General features: G+C 38.6%; 1 protein-coding gene across 1 annotated transcript in view; it reads left to right on the top strand.

Annotated features, from left to right (window-relative positions):
* The first annotated feature begins 226 nt into the window (after positions 1-226).
* The window catches only part of NUP35 (nucleoporin 35), a 32,916-nt gene continuing 14,399 nt past the window's right edge, over positions 227-18,743 (top strand). Inside the window, exons 1-4 of the mRNA XM_069577040.1 lie at positions 227-377; positions 6,024-6,194; positions 8,362-8,489; positions 11,901-11,961. Coding sequence (XP_069433141.1) covers positions 338-377; positions 6,024-6,194; positions 8,362-8,489; positions 11,901-11,961 — 400 coding nt within the window. The 5' untranslated portion in view covers positions 227-337. The remainder of the gene's footprint in view (positions 378-6,023; positions 6,195-8,361; positions 8,490-11,900; positions 11,962-18,743) is intronic.

Here is an 18,743-nt window from a genome sequence, read left to right as displayed (position 1 = left end):
GGGTAAACTCTCGCTAACTATGAAAGCATTACAGTAACTTGTGTTACTATACGACTCAAGCACCAACAAATCAGGAGGCTCACAGGTGAGCAATGAAGTCCCGAAATCACAACTTCCACGTTGTTTCATCACTTTACCAGAGAAATTCTTTCCGCACAAGTAGTCTGAGCAAAGACTGCTGCCCTATGCCAAAAAGGCAGCGCCGGCGCCACAACAGGTACAGCGCATGTCCGGAAGTTACGCAATCCCATAAGGTAGCGCGGCCCTACCCGTGGGGAGAGTTTCCGCCATTTTTGAAAATCAGGAAGGTCCGGGGGTGAGTACAGCTGCTGCTGTGATGGCAGCCTTTGCCGTGGAACCCCAGGCGCCCACGTTGGGTGAGTAAAACACTACTTTTCCTCGCTAGCACTGCGATGCACACTGTCAGCTTGGAAGCGGGCACGTGCGAGACAGTAATCGTAGGGTCTTGTCTGCTAATTTCAAGCCGCAAGGAGCTAGCCCTTTGGCTCGCCCCTGGGTTCCAAGTCCGCCCCCTTCGCTAGGCGTCGCCACCCTGTAGCTACCAAGGGGGCTCCGGGACGCTGCGGGCTCCGAGGAAGTCGAAGAAACGGCGGTCTTGTGGTGACTAAGCCGCTTTGTATCCTCCCCGCAAGCCAGAGCTAGACCTGTCCATACCTGAGACTCCGCCGGCGCGGCAGACGCTATGCTGGGTTCCCGGATCCTGTGAAGCGGTGGGAAGGTCCTCACCTGTGAACACGTGGGTGGGCGGTGCCCTGGAGCGCGGTCACCTTTCACCGCTGTTCCATCATCTAGGCTTCTCATTACTGCTTGATTCCAGCTCCTCCCGGGATTCGCAAAAGGAATGTGTTTTTAATGGAAACTTGAGTTGTTCGATATTTAATTAACCAGGTGATGACAGCCGTTGAGATATTCCCTTAATAGGAAGCCATGAGTTCGCTTCATTTTCTTTATCTTGGGAAAATGACTCAATTGTAATGATTTTAAAAATCGTTTCCGTTATATAATGGGGGCATTAAAAAAAAATCTTCCATGTCAACCTTGGATGTCGATTATTGTGTGTGTGTGTGTGTGTGTGTGTGTCCGTTGAGTTGTGGGTTTTGTGAGAACCGTGGAATAGCTTGAAACAGAAAATAAACGGTCTACTATAATAGCGACGTATTTGAAAATTCGATTACAACTTTCTGAGTTTGGAAAGGAGAGCAGCACGATATGTCTGTGTAGAATGAGTTTTATTAGAATTGAAGGATATATGATGTTGGCCATATTTTGTACAAAATCAGTTTCTTTTGACAATAGAGTAACTTGAACTGTTTCACTATTAGTTATAAAAATCTAAATATATAATATTAGTGGAGATACTCAGCTACATTTAAAGATGGCCTAGGTATTTATGTCTTGTATTATTTTAGAGGTCAGAAAAATTTTCATTTCCAGTATGAAAGTCTTCTGCTTAACAAAAGCATTCTGGTGTATATATTTCTTGGGGTTACAATTATGAATGAACCCCTAGTCCGAAATCTGATATTAGCTGATGTTGTTTAAATCCTTATTTCTGACGAGGTATAAACATTTTCCCAGCACCTCAGTTCAGTTCAGTTGCTCAGTCGTTTCCGACTCTTTGCGACCCCATGGACTGCAGTATGCCAAGCCTCCTTGTCCATCACCAACTCCTGGAGTTTACTCAAACTCATGTCTGTCGAGTCGGTGATGCCATCCAACGGTCTCATGCTCTGTCGTCCCCTTCTCCTTCAATCTTTCGCAGCATCAGGGTCTTTTCATGTGAGTCAATTCTTCGCATCAGGTGGCCAAAGGATTGGAGTTTCAGCTTCAGCATCAGTCCTTCCAATGAATATTCAGGACTGATTTCCTTTAGGATTGACTGGTTGGATCTCCTTGCTGTCCACGAGACTCTCAAGAGTCTTCTCCAACACCACAGTTCAAAAGCATCAATTTTTCGGGGCTCAGCTTTCTCTATAGTCCACCTCTCACATCCATACATGACTACTGGAAAAACCATAGCCTTAACTAGATGGCTCTTTGTAGGCAAGGTAATGTCTTTGCTTTTTAATACGCTGTCTAGGTTGGACATAACTTTTCTTCCAAGGAGCAAGTGTCTTTTAATTTCATGGCTGCAGTCACCATCTGCAGTGATTTTGGACCGCCCCAAAATAAAGTCTGTCACTGTTTCCGCTGTTTCCCCATCTATTTGCCATGAAGTTATGGCACCAGATGCCATGGTCTTAGTTTTCTGAATGTTGAGTTTTAAGCCAACTTTTTCACTCTCCTCTTTCATCAAGAGGCTCTTTAGTGCTTCACTTTCTGCCATAAGGGTGGTGCCATCTGCATATCTGAGGTTAATATTTCTCCCAGCAATCTTGATTCCAGCGTGTGCTTCATCCAGCCCTTCTTATGGTGTTTCTGTGTTTCATCCAGCGTTTCTTATGGTGTATTCTGTGTAGAAGGTAAATAAGCAGAGTGACAGTATACAGCCTTGATGTACTCCCTTCCCTATTTGGAACCAGTCTGTTGTTTCATGTCCCGTGCTAACTGTTGCTTCCTGACCTGCATATAGATTTCTCAGGAGGCTGGTCAAGTGGTCTTGGTAGTCCCGTCTCTTTAAGAATTTTCCACAGTTTGTTTTGATCTTCTCCTTGCAGCAGAAGTAGATATTTTTCAGGAACTCTCTTGCTTTTTCAATGATCCAACGGATGTTGGCAATTTGATCTCTGGTTCCTCTGCCTTTTCTAAATCCAGCTTGAATATCTGGAAGTTCACGGTTTATGTACTGTTGAAGCCTGGCTTGGAGACTTTTGAGCATTACTTTGCTAACGTGTGAGATGAGTGCAGTTGTGCAGTAGTTGAGCATTCCTAGCACCGACACGACTGAGCGACTTCACTTTCACTTTTCTCTTTCATGCATTGGAGAAGGAAATGGCAACCCACTCCAGTGTTCTTGCCTGGAGAATCCCAGGGACCGGGGAGCCTGGTGGGCTGCCGGCTGTGGGGTCGCACAGAGTCGGACACGACTGAAGCAGCAGCAGCACCTAATGGAACACTAAAACGAATGGTTACTTCGACAAACGATGCTAGCTGAGTAAGACACACTACTTAACAGTTTAGGAGTAGAGACTTGGAAATGGAAATTTAAGACTTGAGGATCCACCAATATAACTCTCTAAGGAAAATTAGTCTGAGGGCTCAGTGGTCAGTGACAGTTTAATTAAGAGTCCTTTGGCTCTCCTCACTCTGGTTATTTCTATTGTATCACGATATGTATTTAGATGTGTCAAATTTTTTTTGACTTAATTTTTAGTATACTTGGCTGTTGTTGTTGTTTAGTCACTAAGTCATGTCTGACTCTTTTTTGACCCCATGGAAGGTTCTTCTGTCCATGGGATTTCCTGGAGTGGATCTCCATTTCCTCCTCTGGGGAGTTTTCCGAACCCAGGGATTGATCCTGTGTTTCCTGCCTTGGCAGGCGATTCTTTACCACTTCACCACTTAGGAAGCCCATATATGTTTTTTTTTTTTTTTCTCTTTTGGGGCTGGGAGATGGTACCTAAAACTTTGTACTTTGAGTTTATGAATATATGTTCATAATGTGCTTTAGTTTAGACTTTTGATTTGATTTTACTATTATGTTCTTTGGAAATATGTAGTAGTACCATGGTAACATGGTAATTAATTAGCACTTTGAAGTAATTACAGTGTAATATAGCTATTCACACCTATTTCAGTATTTGCTTTCTTTTCCTTTTTCATGTGCTTGCATTGTTACTATCAAGTTCAGTTCAGTTCAGTCGCTCAGTCATGTTCGACTCTTGGTGACCCCATGAATCACAGCACGCCAGGCCTCTCTATCCATCACCAACTCCAGGAGTTCACTCAGACTCATGTCCATCCAGCCGGTGATGCCATCCAGCCATCTCATCCTCTGTCGTCCCCTTCTCCTCCTGCCCCCAATCCCTCCCAGCATCAGAGTCTTTTCCAACAAGTCAACTCTTCGCATGAGGTGGCCAAAGTACTAGAGTTTCAGCTTCAGCATCATTCCGTCCAAAGAACCCCTGGGAATGATCTCCTTTAGAATGGACTGGTTGGATCTCCTTGCAGTCCAAGGGACTCTCAAGAGTCTTCTCCAACACCACAGTTCAAAAGCATCAACTCTTCGGTGCTCAGTTTTCTTCACAGTCCAACTCTCACATCCATACATGACCACAGGAAAAACCATAGCCTTGACTAGACGGACCTTTGTCGGCAAAGTAATGTCTCTGCTTCTCAATATGCTATCTAGGTTGGTCATAACTTTCCTTCCAAGAAGTAAGCGCCTTTAAATTCATGGCTGCAGTCTCTCATCTGCAGTGATTTTGGAGCCCAAAAATATAAAGTCTGACACTGTTTCCACTGTTTCCCCATCTATTTCCCATGAAGTAATGGGACCAGATGCCATGATCTTCGTTTTCTGAATGTTGAGCTTTAAGCCAACTTTTGCACTCTCCTTTTTCACTTTCATCAAGAGGCTTTTTAGTTCCTCTTCACTTTCTGCCATAAGGGTGGTGTCATCTGCATAGCTGAGGTTATTGATATTTCTCCCGGCAATCTTGATTCCAGCTTCTGCTTCTTCCAGCCCAGCGTTTCTCACGATGTACTCTGCATATAAGTTAAATAAGCAGGTGACAGTATACAGCCTTGATGTATACTGTCCTATTTCCTATTTGGAACCAGTCTGTTGTTCCACGTCCATTTCTAACTGTTGCTTCTTGACCTGCATATAGGTTTCTCAAGAGGCAGGTCAGGTGGTCTGGGATTCCCATCTCTTTCAGAATTTTCCACAGTTTATTGTGGTCCACATGTTACTGTCAAGGTCTGCTGTAATGAGAAATAAGAGGAAGAGTAATTATTGACAGCATTTGGATAGCATTAAACACAATTTTGAGGCAGTTAAAAGTTACAGTGTAGTTAATAAAGGCTGTATAAAATATCAAGTGTTTGAACTTTCTGAGTTCCATAAATCACAAATCAGCCTTGTCAGATAATTGAAAAATTAAATTTTCATAAGCAGAAATTGCAAATTTTACATGTACACAGTAAGTTTTGGCTATTGTACTATAATAATAATAATAACTAATATTTGTGAGTACTGATTGTATATTAGGCACTTGAGTTAAGTGCTTTATTTGCTATCTTTCTAATCAAAGCTGGGAGATGTGATTATGTCCATCTTTCTGAAAGATTTGAAACCAGGTCTCTTGACTCCAGAGCTCATGTTTTCCTTACTGTGCTATTTTGTTTTGAAATTAGAGGAAGTTATAGCTTCCTTATTTTCATAGTTGGAATAATAATATTACCTAGCCTGTAAATTGTGAAAAATAATATTGAACGGATCATCACAAAGTATCAGCTCTCCTCTTAATTGGTTTTCTGTTAGGGAGATTTATTGATTATTCCTAACTTTAAAATGAATGGTTTCAAAAAATTACCCAAAGCATATTTCTTAGTTGGTACGCTGTCATCACTGTTATTTCATATGTGCTTTAATGTGTGCATAATTACACTTGTATTACAGAAATGACATGGTTTTTGTGTATGGGGAAAGAAAAACAGGACATACAGCTAAACCTGTTGTGTCTAATTTGCTTAGACTTTATGTTGCTAGTGCATCCTGTCCTTGTTTTTGGTTGTTACATAGTAGAAACTGCCAGAAAGTCCTGTATGTATTAGGGACTTTTTTTTAGTCAATAAGCAAAAATTTAAAAATGAACATTGATTCTTAAATCTATGAAATAATGTAAACAGCTGTCAAATATTATTTTGTTAATGCAAAATATTTTCATATTTTTTTGGAAAAAATTTTAATGGTTTTTAAAATAATTTAACTGTGGTTCTGTAATATTTAACAATTTCTATTAAATTCTCAAAATTGTGTATACTGGTCCTTGTATCTTTTTGTTACCCATTATTACATCGAAGTCCTTTCTCTGTATTTTATTTTCTGATTCATTTAGGATCTGAACCAATGATGCTGGGTTCACCCACGTCTCCAAAGCCAGGGGTTAATGCCCAATTCTTACCTGGTTTTTTAATGGGGGATTTGCCAGCTCCAGTGACTCCACAGCCTCGATCAATTAGTGGCCCTTCTATAGGAGTAATGGAAATGAGATCACCTTTACTTGCAGGTAGGTAAATGCTTGGGCTTCCCTGGTGGCTTAGCCATAAAGAAACTGCCTGCCAATGCAGGAGATGCAGGTTGGATCCCTGGGTTGGGAAGATCCCTGGTTGGGAGAAGGAAGTGGCAACCCGCTCCAGTATTCTTGCCTCGGAAATCCCATGGACGGAGGAGTCTGGGGGCCTACAGTCCATGGGGTCTCAAAAGAGTTGGACATGACTTAGTAACTAGACAGCAACAAAGGTAAATTGCTTAGTGTAGTTTTAAGTACTATCAGTACATGTACTAGACTTTTAAAAAGAGTAGTGATACAGCTTTCACCTTCATCAACTAAAATTGAAACAGGTGTAAGCAATGTAATTTACTTTAATTCTAAGAATCTCTAAAAATATGCATACTGCATTTTATTCAATCTAGCATTGATTGTAACACTCACCATTAAGCACCACTAGGAAAGAAAAACACTAAATATGATACACCATTTTCCATTTTTTGTAAATTATTCCTATTTCAGAGATGTTAAAGTGGGTTTGGATGGGGGAGGGGAATATGGTCATTCAGCTTCAGCTGGATTCAGTTTAAAAAATTTGTCTTAATATAATAGCAAATATTCAGAAGAAGTATAATTTGTAAATTTGTAGATATGAAATTGACTTCTAGTCTTAGTGAGTTAAGATTCTCACTCAGTGTGTTTAGTGAAGGGACTTACTCCGCAAACTATGCTTTGCAGTTGCCAGCACAAAATATTGTTACGTAAATGAAACTTCTAATACAGGACTCTTTTAGCAAAGATAGATATTTTAAAAGATAGTTTGGATATTTTGACCATGGGTAGTGAGAGCTACAGAAATGGTTGAATTCCAAATGTGAGCTAATAAGTGTTTTAATAGATATTTAAATGGAAATTCTTCTTTCTTTAATTGTCCTTAAGGTATTATTGGGCTTCCCAGGTGGCGCTAGTGGTAAAGAACCCACCTGCCAGTGTAGGACATGTAAGAGACTTACATGTGGATCCCTGGGTAGGGAAGATCCACTGGAGGAGGGCATGGCAACCCACTCCAGTATTCTTGCCTGTAGGATCCCATGGCCAGAGGAGCCTGGTGCCCTACAGTCCATAGGGTGGCAAAGAGTCAGACACTACTGAAGCAACTTAGTACGCATGCATGTGCGGTGTTATTTGTGTTAAAGTGGTTTATAATTTTTTTTTTTAAAGATTTATCAGGGAGAATTATCATAAGTTATAACTGAAGCGATTCAGTTAGAAACATTATCTTGGCCAGATTATTTATTTTTACATATTTCAAGTGTATTATTTTATTGTTGTAGCTACCATATATTAAGTATTTATGAGCCAAGCATTTTATATGTTATCCTATTCTTTTATCAGTCTTAACAAGTAGTTGGTACTGTCTCTGTTTCCTAAAGGAGTAAACTGAGGCTAAGTGCAGCATAGAGCTTGCTGGAGCTCGCTGGTTAGTGACCACAGGCGGTCAGAGGTTGGGCCAGTCTCGTTCTATAGCCTGTGCTCTGGTGTGAATGGCTTTTGCTGCGCTGTCTTGACTCAGACATTAGTCCTACAGACGGTGTGGGCTGCTCTACCAGTTGGCACTGATGATTCTCTGACTTAAGAAGGCCTCTTTGTAGCCCCCAAAGTTGGTCCTTTTCCTGTATGTTTATTATGTACTTTAATAAATTTTTACTGTGAGAAACATGGGAATTTGACAGTCAAATTCCACATTAAAATATTATATTTTTTCAGGTATATACAAACTGGAGCTGTTTAATATTCTACTTTCAAGTGAGAAATAGGATTAAATTTGGTATTGAATTGTTAAGCATTTTGTAGAGAAGACAAAAGTTGTATGCATTCACTAAAAACTAAAATTTCTATATAGTCCTTCTTCTGGAAGCTTTTGTTCAAAGGGCAATCTATGAATCACCAATATTGGCATCACTGGCAGCTTGTTAGAAATAAATCATCTCAGGCTCCATCCCACACGGTCTGAGACAGAACCTGAATTTTAACAAGATGCCCAAGTGACTCTGTGTATTAAGGTTTGAGAAACATTGGGAGACAGGAGCTTAAGCCATTATTTTAAAAATATTAAAGGATCTTAGCAGATAGGTGGAAGATTTCTTTGTTTTCTCACCTGACTATGTCTCTTGTACATTGTTAGGTGGATCACCACCACAGCCAGTTGTGCCAGCTCATAAAGATAAAAGTGGAGCTCCGCCAGTTAGAAGCATATATGATGACATTTCCAGCCCAGGACTTGGATCAACACCTTTAACTTCAAGAAGACAGGTGATATACACATCCTCATTGATGACCATGCATACTCATTTCATGTTTTCATGTCGTTATACAGTGAGGGTCAGTAATTTGAAATGTTTCCCTGAAGTCTGTTTTAGTATAACTCTGTTGCATAGGAATAAGCATTAGGGACAGTTACCATAGAGTCTACTGTTTACTCTATGGTAAACAGTCAGCGATTGTTTAAAAAGTTCAATATACATAGTTTTGTGACTTAACAAATAAAGATCCAGGGTTTTATCCAGATCTCAGGTACCTTGTGATGATTTGAGGTCATTATTTTTAGGGATGGTTTTATTAGTATAAGACTAATGCTCTTTGGAAGGAAAGTTATGACCAACCTAGATGGCATATTGAAAAGCAGAGACATTACTTTGCCAACAAAGGTCAGTCTGGTCAGGGCTATGGTTTTTCCAGTGGTCGTGTATAGGTGTGAGAGTTGGACTGTGAGGAAGGCTGAGCGCCGAAGAATTGATGCTTTTGAACTGTGGTGTTGGAGAAGACTCTTGAGAGTCCCTTGGACTGCAAGGAGATCCAACCAGTCCATTCTAAAGGAGATCATTGCCGGGGATTCTTTGGACGGAATGATGCTTAAGCTGAAACTCCAGTACTTTGGCCACCTCATGCGAAGAGTTGACTCGTTGGAAAAGACTCTGATGCTGGGAGGGATTGGGGGCAGGAGGAGAAGGGGACGACAGAGGATGAGATGGCTGGATGGCATCACCAGCTGGATGGACATGAGTCTGAGTGAACTCCTGGAGTTGGTGATGGACAGGGAGGCCTGGCATGCTGCAGTTCATGGGGTCGCAAAGAGTCGGACATGACTGAGCAACTGAACTGAATACTCTTTTAGGGCTATTCACGGTTTACTTATTTTACTAAAAATACTTCCTTCTGCATGTTTATGAGTGATGGCTTAGTACGTTCCTAGTGTAGGTGTTCTGATGGTGATGTTAAATCGCGGCTGGTGTGGATGTAGGTGTTCTGCCAGTGTTACTTTCAGTTATGGATTGTAAGGTAGAGATTCTCTGTTTTGATGAGACTGATAGCACAAAAAAATGTCTAATACTTAAAGTGCCTGTAGTGTACATGCCCTGATCTCATGTATTGTTTCATTTAATCCTCACAATGACTCTGGGATGAATGAATCTCTTAGGAGCTTTATCTTATCACTGAGGAAACTAGGACACCAAAAGCCCAAGGCAATTAGTCTAGTTGAGCCAGATTTTAAACCCAGGGAATATTGACTCTAGAGCCAGTGTTTACAAGAACAATGTTGTGCTAATACTGCTATGATTAGTCTTGGTTGTCAGTTGAAAGGTAGTATGGATTTTTCTTTTAAATAGCAAGTTTAGGAGCTTTTACAGTTTTCTCTCTTATTACTGTTATGCTTAGTAGGATACAGAAACAAAGTGTTTCAGCTAAACTGGTAAGTTCGTTGTATAAAGATACTTACGCTGTTTGATTTGGAGGAATATTAAAGGCCTTTCTTTAAATCAAATATAGTATATTGGCAAGTTTAAGAAAAGTAGAAAAAGCTTTCAGTAAATTTTGATTATAGGCTTGATACACCTGGCCTACTGGGCCTATTTGTAAAGCAAAGCAAAATTAATTCATTGTGTTAAACAGAATACTTTCTCTTACCAAAAGGATTGGTTAACAAAAGAAGCCATTCATTACACACACAGTAAACAGTTTCAATTCTCAGTAAAGGCTTATTTGATTAATTTCAATATACTGTCTCTAAGAGAAAAGAAATAGAAACAATAGAACTGTGGAGAAACAATAGAACTGTGGCATACATATCACCAAATTGTGCTGAAACCCACATCCAGACTTGAATAGTGCTGGGAAGTCCAGAGTAACAGCAGTCTGGAGTCCCTTTTAGGGAAGAGAGTCCTGGGCGGTGTGTCCACTCCACGGGTGAGGTTTTTGGGGACTCCCGCTTATAGTTCCAAGCTGCAAAACAATACCGTCATCAGTTTGTGTGCAAAAATGCAGCTCTGGTTTTTAAGTTTTACATTGCTGTTTCTTTTACCTTATGAGTCATAAGACTTCTTAGATCCTGGGAGGCTGGCTAGGCCTCCAGGGGCTCAAGAAATTACAAACGCCACTCCCTTTCTTACCTAAAGTGCCACTTGATTTGCTGGTAACAGTTGGTTTGCTTGCTGGCAAGCACATAGTTTGACGTGGTGAGAAGTCAGTCAGAGGCCTGCTCTCCAGCTTCTGAAGCCTGAACAAGACTCCCTCCATTTTATTTATAATTTCCCTAACAGATGTACATGCCTACTCTAAAACAATTACTTGTGTGGCTTGTGTTATATTTGGACAGTATTGTGATAAACTTAACTAAGTCCACAATATTCTGTTGTATTCTTCTAAAGGTTGATAGGTAAATCTGATGTTTAATTTGGCATGAGGACCTCTGGCTTTTAAGTTTATGCCACGTTTCATTACTCCTCTGATAATACCTGGAAAGAAAAGGAGTTTATAGTTACTGCTATGTTCAAAATGTTTAAAAATCTTGTGAGCCATAATTTGTAGATAAAGCTTTTGACTTGAAAATTGCTAAGAATATTATTAAAGTCCAAATTAGTTTTACCCGCTGAGACTTTGGTCAGCCTCTTTCTACTCATAAGTTCTCATTAAGAATTGAACAATGAATTTGTATCCTCCTTTAATAATCTCTTGACATTTGGTCTGGTTGCTGGATAATAACCAGATTTTAGATTTTCTTAGTTTAATCAAAATCGGTTAAAAAAATTTTCTCTGTTTACTTCTAGAGAAAGAGTCTTTCTCATTCTCGATTAGCTATTATTGTTTTCTATTTTGTTTATAGAAAGATTTTTTAACTACTTGAATCTTTAATTTTCTCAGATTTAAAGGAACTAGTTTTTGTTACTTTTTATTAGTAGAGGCAGAGATAGGCTGTTGTTTACTGTGTAGACTGATTTGAATCTATACTATTTCATGATTTGTAAATATCAATTTAAAAATACAATTTGCCAACTTTCTATTTTTCAGTTTGAACTTCGATGATTTGAAGAATCACCCTTATATCTGTTATTTCAAATACTGTATTTTAGGTGCTAAAAACAAATAGCAGTGTTACTGTTAATGAAAATAGTGTCTTTTTACCTAGTGCAGCTTTTCTCATTTTAAACATTATAATACGCTAACGAATCTGCCTTTTTAGATTAGTAGTGTTCAACTTAAAAAAAAAACAACAACAAAACAAGCAAACTTAGAAAGTACTCTTCAATTGTGAGCTAATAAGAGGCATTGCCAGTACCTGGTAGACATTCAATTGTCTGTTGAATGAAGTTCTTCGACATTTACTGTGTTTGTTTTATGGTTAGAACTTTGCATTTGACCTGAACACTTTCTTCTGTTTTCGCGTAGGCCAACATTTCAGTAATGCAGAGTCCTCTCGTTGGAGTTGTGACAACTACTCCTGGAACAGGTAAGCAATGCCTTCCAATACAGTGACAGTTTTTTACTCTTTGAATGAAGATAGTAAGACCTTTGTTGGTAACTGCCAAAATTTTGTCTTATTTTTCAAACTTGGAGACTTTCTCAAATGTCAGTAACTTTCTTTAGGAAGGAAATATTTGTATATTGGTTCTTTTCTGAACTTACAGATAAGGTTATGATATTCTGCTGTGTCTCCTGAATTGTTAAAACTGTAATTAAAAACAAAAGTTGCAATTGAGAAGAGGAATGCAGACTGGATAATAAAGATGTATTGAGAGATATTAATGCATAGCTGTAAATATGAATGTCACTGACTACAAATAGCCATTGATTATATCTCATTTTTCTTTACAATTAATGGTATTTCTGTCACTGTCAGCATCATCATAAGCACAGCTTTTCCTGCATATTTATGTATTTATATTTATAATCTATCAAATGTTCATTCAGCAAATACTTGGCATACAGTCATGTACCAGGCCCTGGGAAACTGGAAAAAAATAGAATCTTTGCCTTTATGGAGCTTACATTTACTTATGAAATTTACATTTATAAGTAAAGTAAACAGTTTGTTAGAAGGTAACATATTTTGTGGAGGAAAATTAAGCAGCAAAGGGAAGTAGGAAATAAGGGCTTATATAACTAAGGTAGCGTATTAGTTTTCTTTTGCTGCCGTAACATATCACCATAAACTTAAAAGTGGTTTGAACAATTCAGTGTATTATTTTTACAGTTCTGGAGGTGAGAAATCTGAAATGGGTCTCAACGGGCTAAATTCAAGGCATTGGTAGCCCATATTAATTTATGGAGGCTCTGGGGAAGAATTGGTTTTCTGCCTTTTCCATCTTGTAGAGACTGGCCACATTTCTTTCTGGTCTTCTTCCTCCATCTTTAAAGTCAGCAACATTGTATCTTTCTGATTATTCTGCTTCATGTCAAGTCTTGCTGTTTCTCTTTTAAGGACCCAGGTGAAGACTTCCAGCCCTTCTGGATAGCCAGGATAATCTCCCTATTTTAATGTCATCTGATTAGCAATATTAACATCTGCAGTCCTAATTCTCCTTTACCACGTGATGTAAGATTCCTAGGTTTTAGGGATAAGGACATGGACAGCTGGGGTGGGAGGGCGTTATTCTGCTTACTACAAATAGTTATGGAAAACTAACATTTGCTCAAAAATGTTTCGGGAAAGTTTCCTAAACGGAGGAAGAAGCAAGTACAAAGGCACTGAGGTGGGATTGTGTCTGGAGTGTTCAAATACGTGTCAGGAAGTTGGTGTGAGCTGGAGTGAGGGAGGGGGTGAATACTAGGAGATGAGGCCAGAGAGGTAATGGGGGTTATTATATTAATAGCACTTGGTCTTTACCCAGAAAAGGTAGAAAAAAATAGGACAAGACTGCCCCTGTGAGTAAGGGAGTAAGGGACAGGGTGGAAGCAAGGAGATCAGATAGTTGGCTACTACCTTAACCCAGGTCAGAGATGGGGGTGGCTTAGACGGAAAACAGGACAGGAAAGGAGGAAAAGAGAAGCAACAGCAAAAACAGATGAAATGAAAGAAGCAATAGCAAGACAGTAGATTTAAATGAACTGAATGGACAATTATATAAACGAAAGGTGCCCAACACTCCTGTTTAAAGGCCAAATGGATGACAAAATAATAGCAAGTGACAAACAGATCTTTTTATCCTCCAAATCTTGATTTCTTCAAGCGGTGTGTGAGCCATCACTGGCAGTGCTCTTTAAAGTGTAGGTTTCTGGCTTGTTCAATGCCATTTCTATCATCTTCCTCAAAGTTCTTCCAGCCTCCACCCACTGCCCTATTCTAATGGCATGTCCACACTTACAGATATTACAGCAGCATTCTACTTGGTACCAAAATCTGTATTTTTAAAAAACTTTTGCTGTAACAAATTATCACAAACTTAATGGCTTAAAACAACACACATTTATTATCTCATAGTTTCTGTGGTCAGATGTCTCGGGCAGAGCTCGGATGTTAGCAGGGCTCTGTTCTTTTCTGGAAACTGGATGAATCTGCGTCCAGGTCATTGGTCATTCAGTTGCATTCAGTTGGAGGACAGAGGTCTCTGTCGCCAGAGGTTGTTTTCAGTGTCTAGAGGCTGCCCTCACTCTTTGGCTTCTAGTTTTCTTTCTGTCTTCAAAAGCCGCAATGGCAGATCAAGTCTTTTTATATGCTTTGAGTCTCTCTGACCTCTCTGTTCTCTTGTAGTTCTGATTTGACTTTTCTGCCATCTGCTGCTGTTAAGGGATCATTTGATTCTTTTGGTTCACTGCAGTGGCCCACAGTAGTTCTTTATTTTAAGATCAGCTGATAAATAACCTAATTCTATCTGTAAAATCCCTTCACAGCAATACTTGGATTAGAGTTTGGTTGAATTACCAATCAATCAAACTGGGGGACAGAAACCTTGGGGTGATGTCTTTAGATTTCTGACTATCACATATCATGGTGAAAAATCTAGGATGTCACCTCTATTTCAGTTACATACTTGAGGTGAAACGTTCTGGGGGAATTAGTTCAGGTTTTAGCCATCTTAATCTGATCAAACAAATAGGTAGGTGACAGTGCTTTGTTGTGTGATAATACCTTGCTACTTGACTGTTTGCTATAATAGTGACTGTTTGGCTGAGTCAGTAAGTGATTCCAGAGACTTTGGAAATGGAAAAGCATGTAATTTAAGTAATATGTTATCTTTTAAAGCATTTCTTAGTTCTCTAAAAAGTGTTATAATATTCTTATTGCTGTCAAGTAGAAGAGTACAGAGTTAAAGCTAATTAAACTTTCTTTTGTTAATCTATTTTTTCTAATACTGTAACTTCTATGAGGTTCTTGTAATTTTAGAAACCATATGTGAAAATATAAAAACTGTGATAGGAAAATATCCCTGTCATAAAATTGGCCACTGGGAGCCACTGCTGCTTCTCCTTTAAGTTTAAAGAATTTATGTATAGAAAGTCTTAATGGGGCATAAGTGAAAAAGAATGCTTCTTCTTGAAAAAGAATACTTTTGAAAACATGTTGTAGGTATGAGGACTATGATGCGTGGTCGATACTAAACAAGAAACTGAATAAAAGAGTTGAGAAAATTGAGGGAGAAAATGTAGACTTCTCGTTTTTTAAACTCTTACATTTAATGTTAAATACATGAAAACTTCTATAATTTGTAAATTTTAACTTTTGGAGGTTGACAGCTTTTATAAAGAGACATCACAGAACTTAATGGTATGAATTACTGATTTATGCTGAGGTCTTTGTACCCATGAGTTTAAAGCTCTGGGAGTTGGTGATGGACAGGGAGGCCTGGCGTGCTGCAGTCTGTGAGGTTACAAAAAGTTGGACACGACTGAGCGACTGAACTGAACTGAACTTGTATGTAATAAGGAGATTTTGGTTAGTTTTTAATTCTTCAACTGAGGTTAAAAATCTCTTAAAATCTTATTTCTGGTGCAAGAAAACCTTGGTCATACAACAAAGTAGGTAATCAAGATTAAAGAATTTCAGAAACTTTTCAATCATTATTGCCTCTGGTAAAGAATATTGAATGTTTGCCCTGTCTTTCCCCATCCTCACTGATTAGGTTTCTTCTGCTATTTAAGTATTCTTCTATTTTTCATCCTATTTTTAATTGCATTTTTTTTTCTTGAGAAGTTCTTTCTTTTACTTGTCACCCTTTGCAAGCAGTATAGCATTTACTTGTACTGAGCTAGAGTCCTTATTTGTGTTAGCATACTGTTAACAGGTTAAGTATGATATTTAGATTATAGCCATTTCTGGCTGCTTTTGTTGATGCCAGGAACTCAGAATTCTAATAGTGTTCCCAGAAGAGCAGATAAAGGACTGATTTTTCTGTGAGCAACTTTTCCCTGACACTTCTTTTTCTGATCTGGGTTAGCTGTTCCTTGTGTGTATGCCTGTAGAACTCTCTCTGCTAGGCTCTTATCTTACTCCATTACTGGGTTATGATCTTTAGGACAGAGATTCCTTCTATATACCTTCATTGTTTACCTATCTCAGGGCTGGGTATAAAGGGATGTCAGAAAATGGTTGACTGAATGGATTGATGGATGTAAGTTGTAGTGAGTTGAATGGTTGCCTCCAAAATGACATGTTCATATTCTAACTCCTGGAACCGTGAGTACTGCTTTTTGTGGCCAAAACGTATTAAGTTAAGGATCTTGAGAGGGGTGTCTCTCAAGGAGGGTGGACAGTTAAGGAGAGAGGAAAAGAGGGGAAGATAACCCTGGTTATTACCTGGATGCAAGTGCATCCTAAATCCAATCACAAGTGTTCTTAGAGGCACAGAGAAATTTGGCACAGACAGGAGAGATATGCAGAGGAGAAGGTGATATGAAGTGAGGCAAACATTGAATGAACTATTACAGCATGAAACTAAATAAATTTTGGTGATTAATTTTAAAAAGTTTAATTTTAAAAAGAACTTATAAAACTTGTTGCAATTTAGGGAAATTGATCAATAAAGATAATTTATTTTGCATTAAAAAAAAAAGTTAATGCCACAGGCAGAAATAGAGTCCCCCAAAGATGTCTGTGTCCTAATACCCAGGAGTTGTGAATATGTTACATTACATGGTAAAGAGAAATTAAGGATGCTGTGGAATTAAGATTGCTAATCATCTCATTTTACACAACAAGATTATGCTGGACTAATAGAATGAACCCAGCAAAATCACAAAGGTTCTTAAATGGCGAGGACCTTTGTGTTCTCTAACACAAAAGTCACCAGGGTTTCTGGAAGCTATAGGAACCAGCAAGCAAGGAATTGTTTGATTGCTGCCCTTCAGTAGGTGTTAGACTCTGCTGAAAACTTGTTCTTAGACTTCTGGTTTCCAGAACTGTGGGAGAATAAATTTCTGCTGTTTTAAGCCACTCAGTTTGTGGTAGTTTGTTACAGCAGACAGAGGAAACTGCTATATGTATATAGTGTTCTGAGGCAATGACATCCCAACACTGATGACTGGAATATTTGTGTCCCAACTTGGCGTGGCTTAGTTTTTCTTTAATATATTGAGTAAAATTAGCCTTAATCTAGGTTATATTAGTTTCTTATTGCTGCTGACACAGATTATCACAGATTATAGTGGTTTCAAATAACTCATTTATTATTTTAAAATTCTGGAAGTCAGAAGTCTGGAATAGGTCTCAGTGGGTTAAAGTCAGAGTATTAGTAGGACTCCATTCTTTTGTGGAGGTGCTAGGGGAGAATCTTGTTTTCTTCTCTTTTCCAGCTTTTAGAACTCCCCATGTTTCTTGCCTCATGCATTCTTACCAACTTCAAAGCCTGCAGTGGTTAGTTGAGCCTTTATTTCACATCATTTGTTTCCCCTCGCCATTTAAGGACCTTTGTGATTTCTGTTGGGTTCACTCTATTAGTCCAGCATAATCTTCTTGTGTAAGATGAGATGATTAGTGATTTTAATTCCATAGTATCCTTAATTTCTCTTTACCATGTAATGTAACATATTCACAACTCCTGGGTATTAGGACATAGGCATCTTTGGGGGACCATTTTTCTGCCTGTGGCATTAACTTTTTAAAATTAATGACCAAAATTTATTTAGTTTCATGCCAAAGTAGCCATAGTACCATTGATTGGTCTTTAATTTTAGTGGGATAATATCTTACGTTTTAGTCAAAGTACTAATTGCAAATTGTTTAAAAATAGCACATAGTACTTAAATGCAGTACTCTAATGAAATGCTGCAATCTTTAGCTTTATTCCTCCAGAACTAGCCAGTCCAGATCTTAGAGCTATTCCTTTTGGAATTTAGCTTCCCTTACCTGAATAAGTTGCTGTGTTAGCTATCTGTTGTCACTATGACATATTACCACAAGTTCAGTGACTTAAAACAGTTTGGATTTATTTTCTTGTAATTCCAGAAGTCAAAAGTCCAGAGTCAGTTTCATTGAGCCACAGTCCAGGTGTTGGTAAGACTGATACCTTCTGGAGGCCCTAGAGAGGATCCATTCCCCTGCTTTTTGGTTTTGTATTTTCCAGTTTCTAGTGGTTACCTATATTCTTTGGTTTGTGGTCCCTTCTTTCAACTTAAAAGTGTGCTGTATCACTCCAGTCTTTTTCCATCATCACATCACATCTCTTGTGAGGACACTGGTGGATGTATTGGGAGTCCACCTGAATAATCCTCCATAGTCTTCCCATCTCAGGATCCTTAATCCTAAATGCATAATCTCTTTCGCTATGTAAAGTAACATTCACAGGTTCTGGGGATTAGGATGTAGCCATCCTGGAGGGCCATTACTTAGTCGACTGTATATAATTATATTGCTAATTCTTGATTTTTATTTTTAAAGTTGCTATATTTATCTTAAGGTGATTGAATATAATTATCTCCCTTGCATTATCTGAATATAATTGAAATATATCAAACTTTATTCCTTTGTCAGTGTTTTATATTACTATGATTATATAGGTGCTGTTTAGTGTTGCATCAAGTAGTATAATTTATCCTTCCGGTAACATTTTAATTTTTCTTTAGTTAATAGTTTCTTTTTTCCATTTGTCTAATTTTCTATGTGCCATTTGCTTCCTTTGAGCAACTGTTCTGCTGCTGTGTCTTTTTAAAAATGTTCATGGATTCATTTTTGTTTGTTTTGTTTTTTTTCTCAGCTTCTCTTCTGGCTGTTTCCTATCTTATCTCAGAATTTGCCTTAGCAAGTTTCTAGAGTTGCTCTATTTTTCCTAGTTAACATGTTTTCTTAGTTTATTTTCT

This window comes from Ovis canadensis, chromosome 2, assembly GCF_042477335.2.
Source record: "Ovis canadensis isolate MfBH-ARS-UI-01 breed Bighorn chromosome 2, ARS-UI_OviCan_v2, whole genome shotgun sequence".
NCBI lineage: Eukaryota > Metazoa > Chordata > Mammalia > Artiodactyla > Bovidae > Ovis > Ovis canadensis.
The sequence above is the reverse complement of the archived record's forward strand: the minus strand, read 5'-3'. Positions and strand labels throughout refer to the sequence as shown.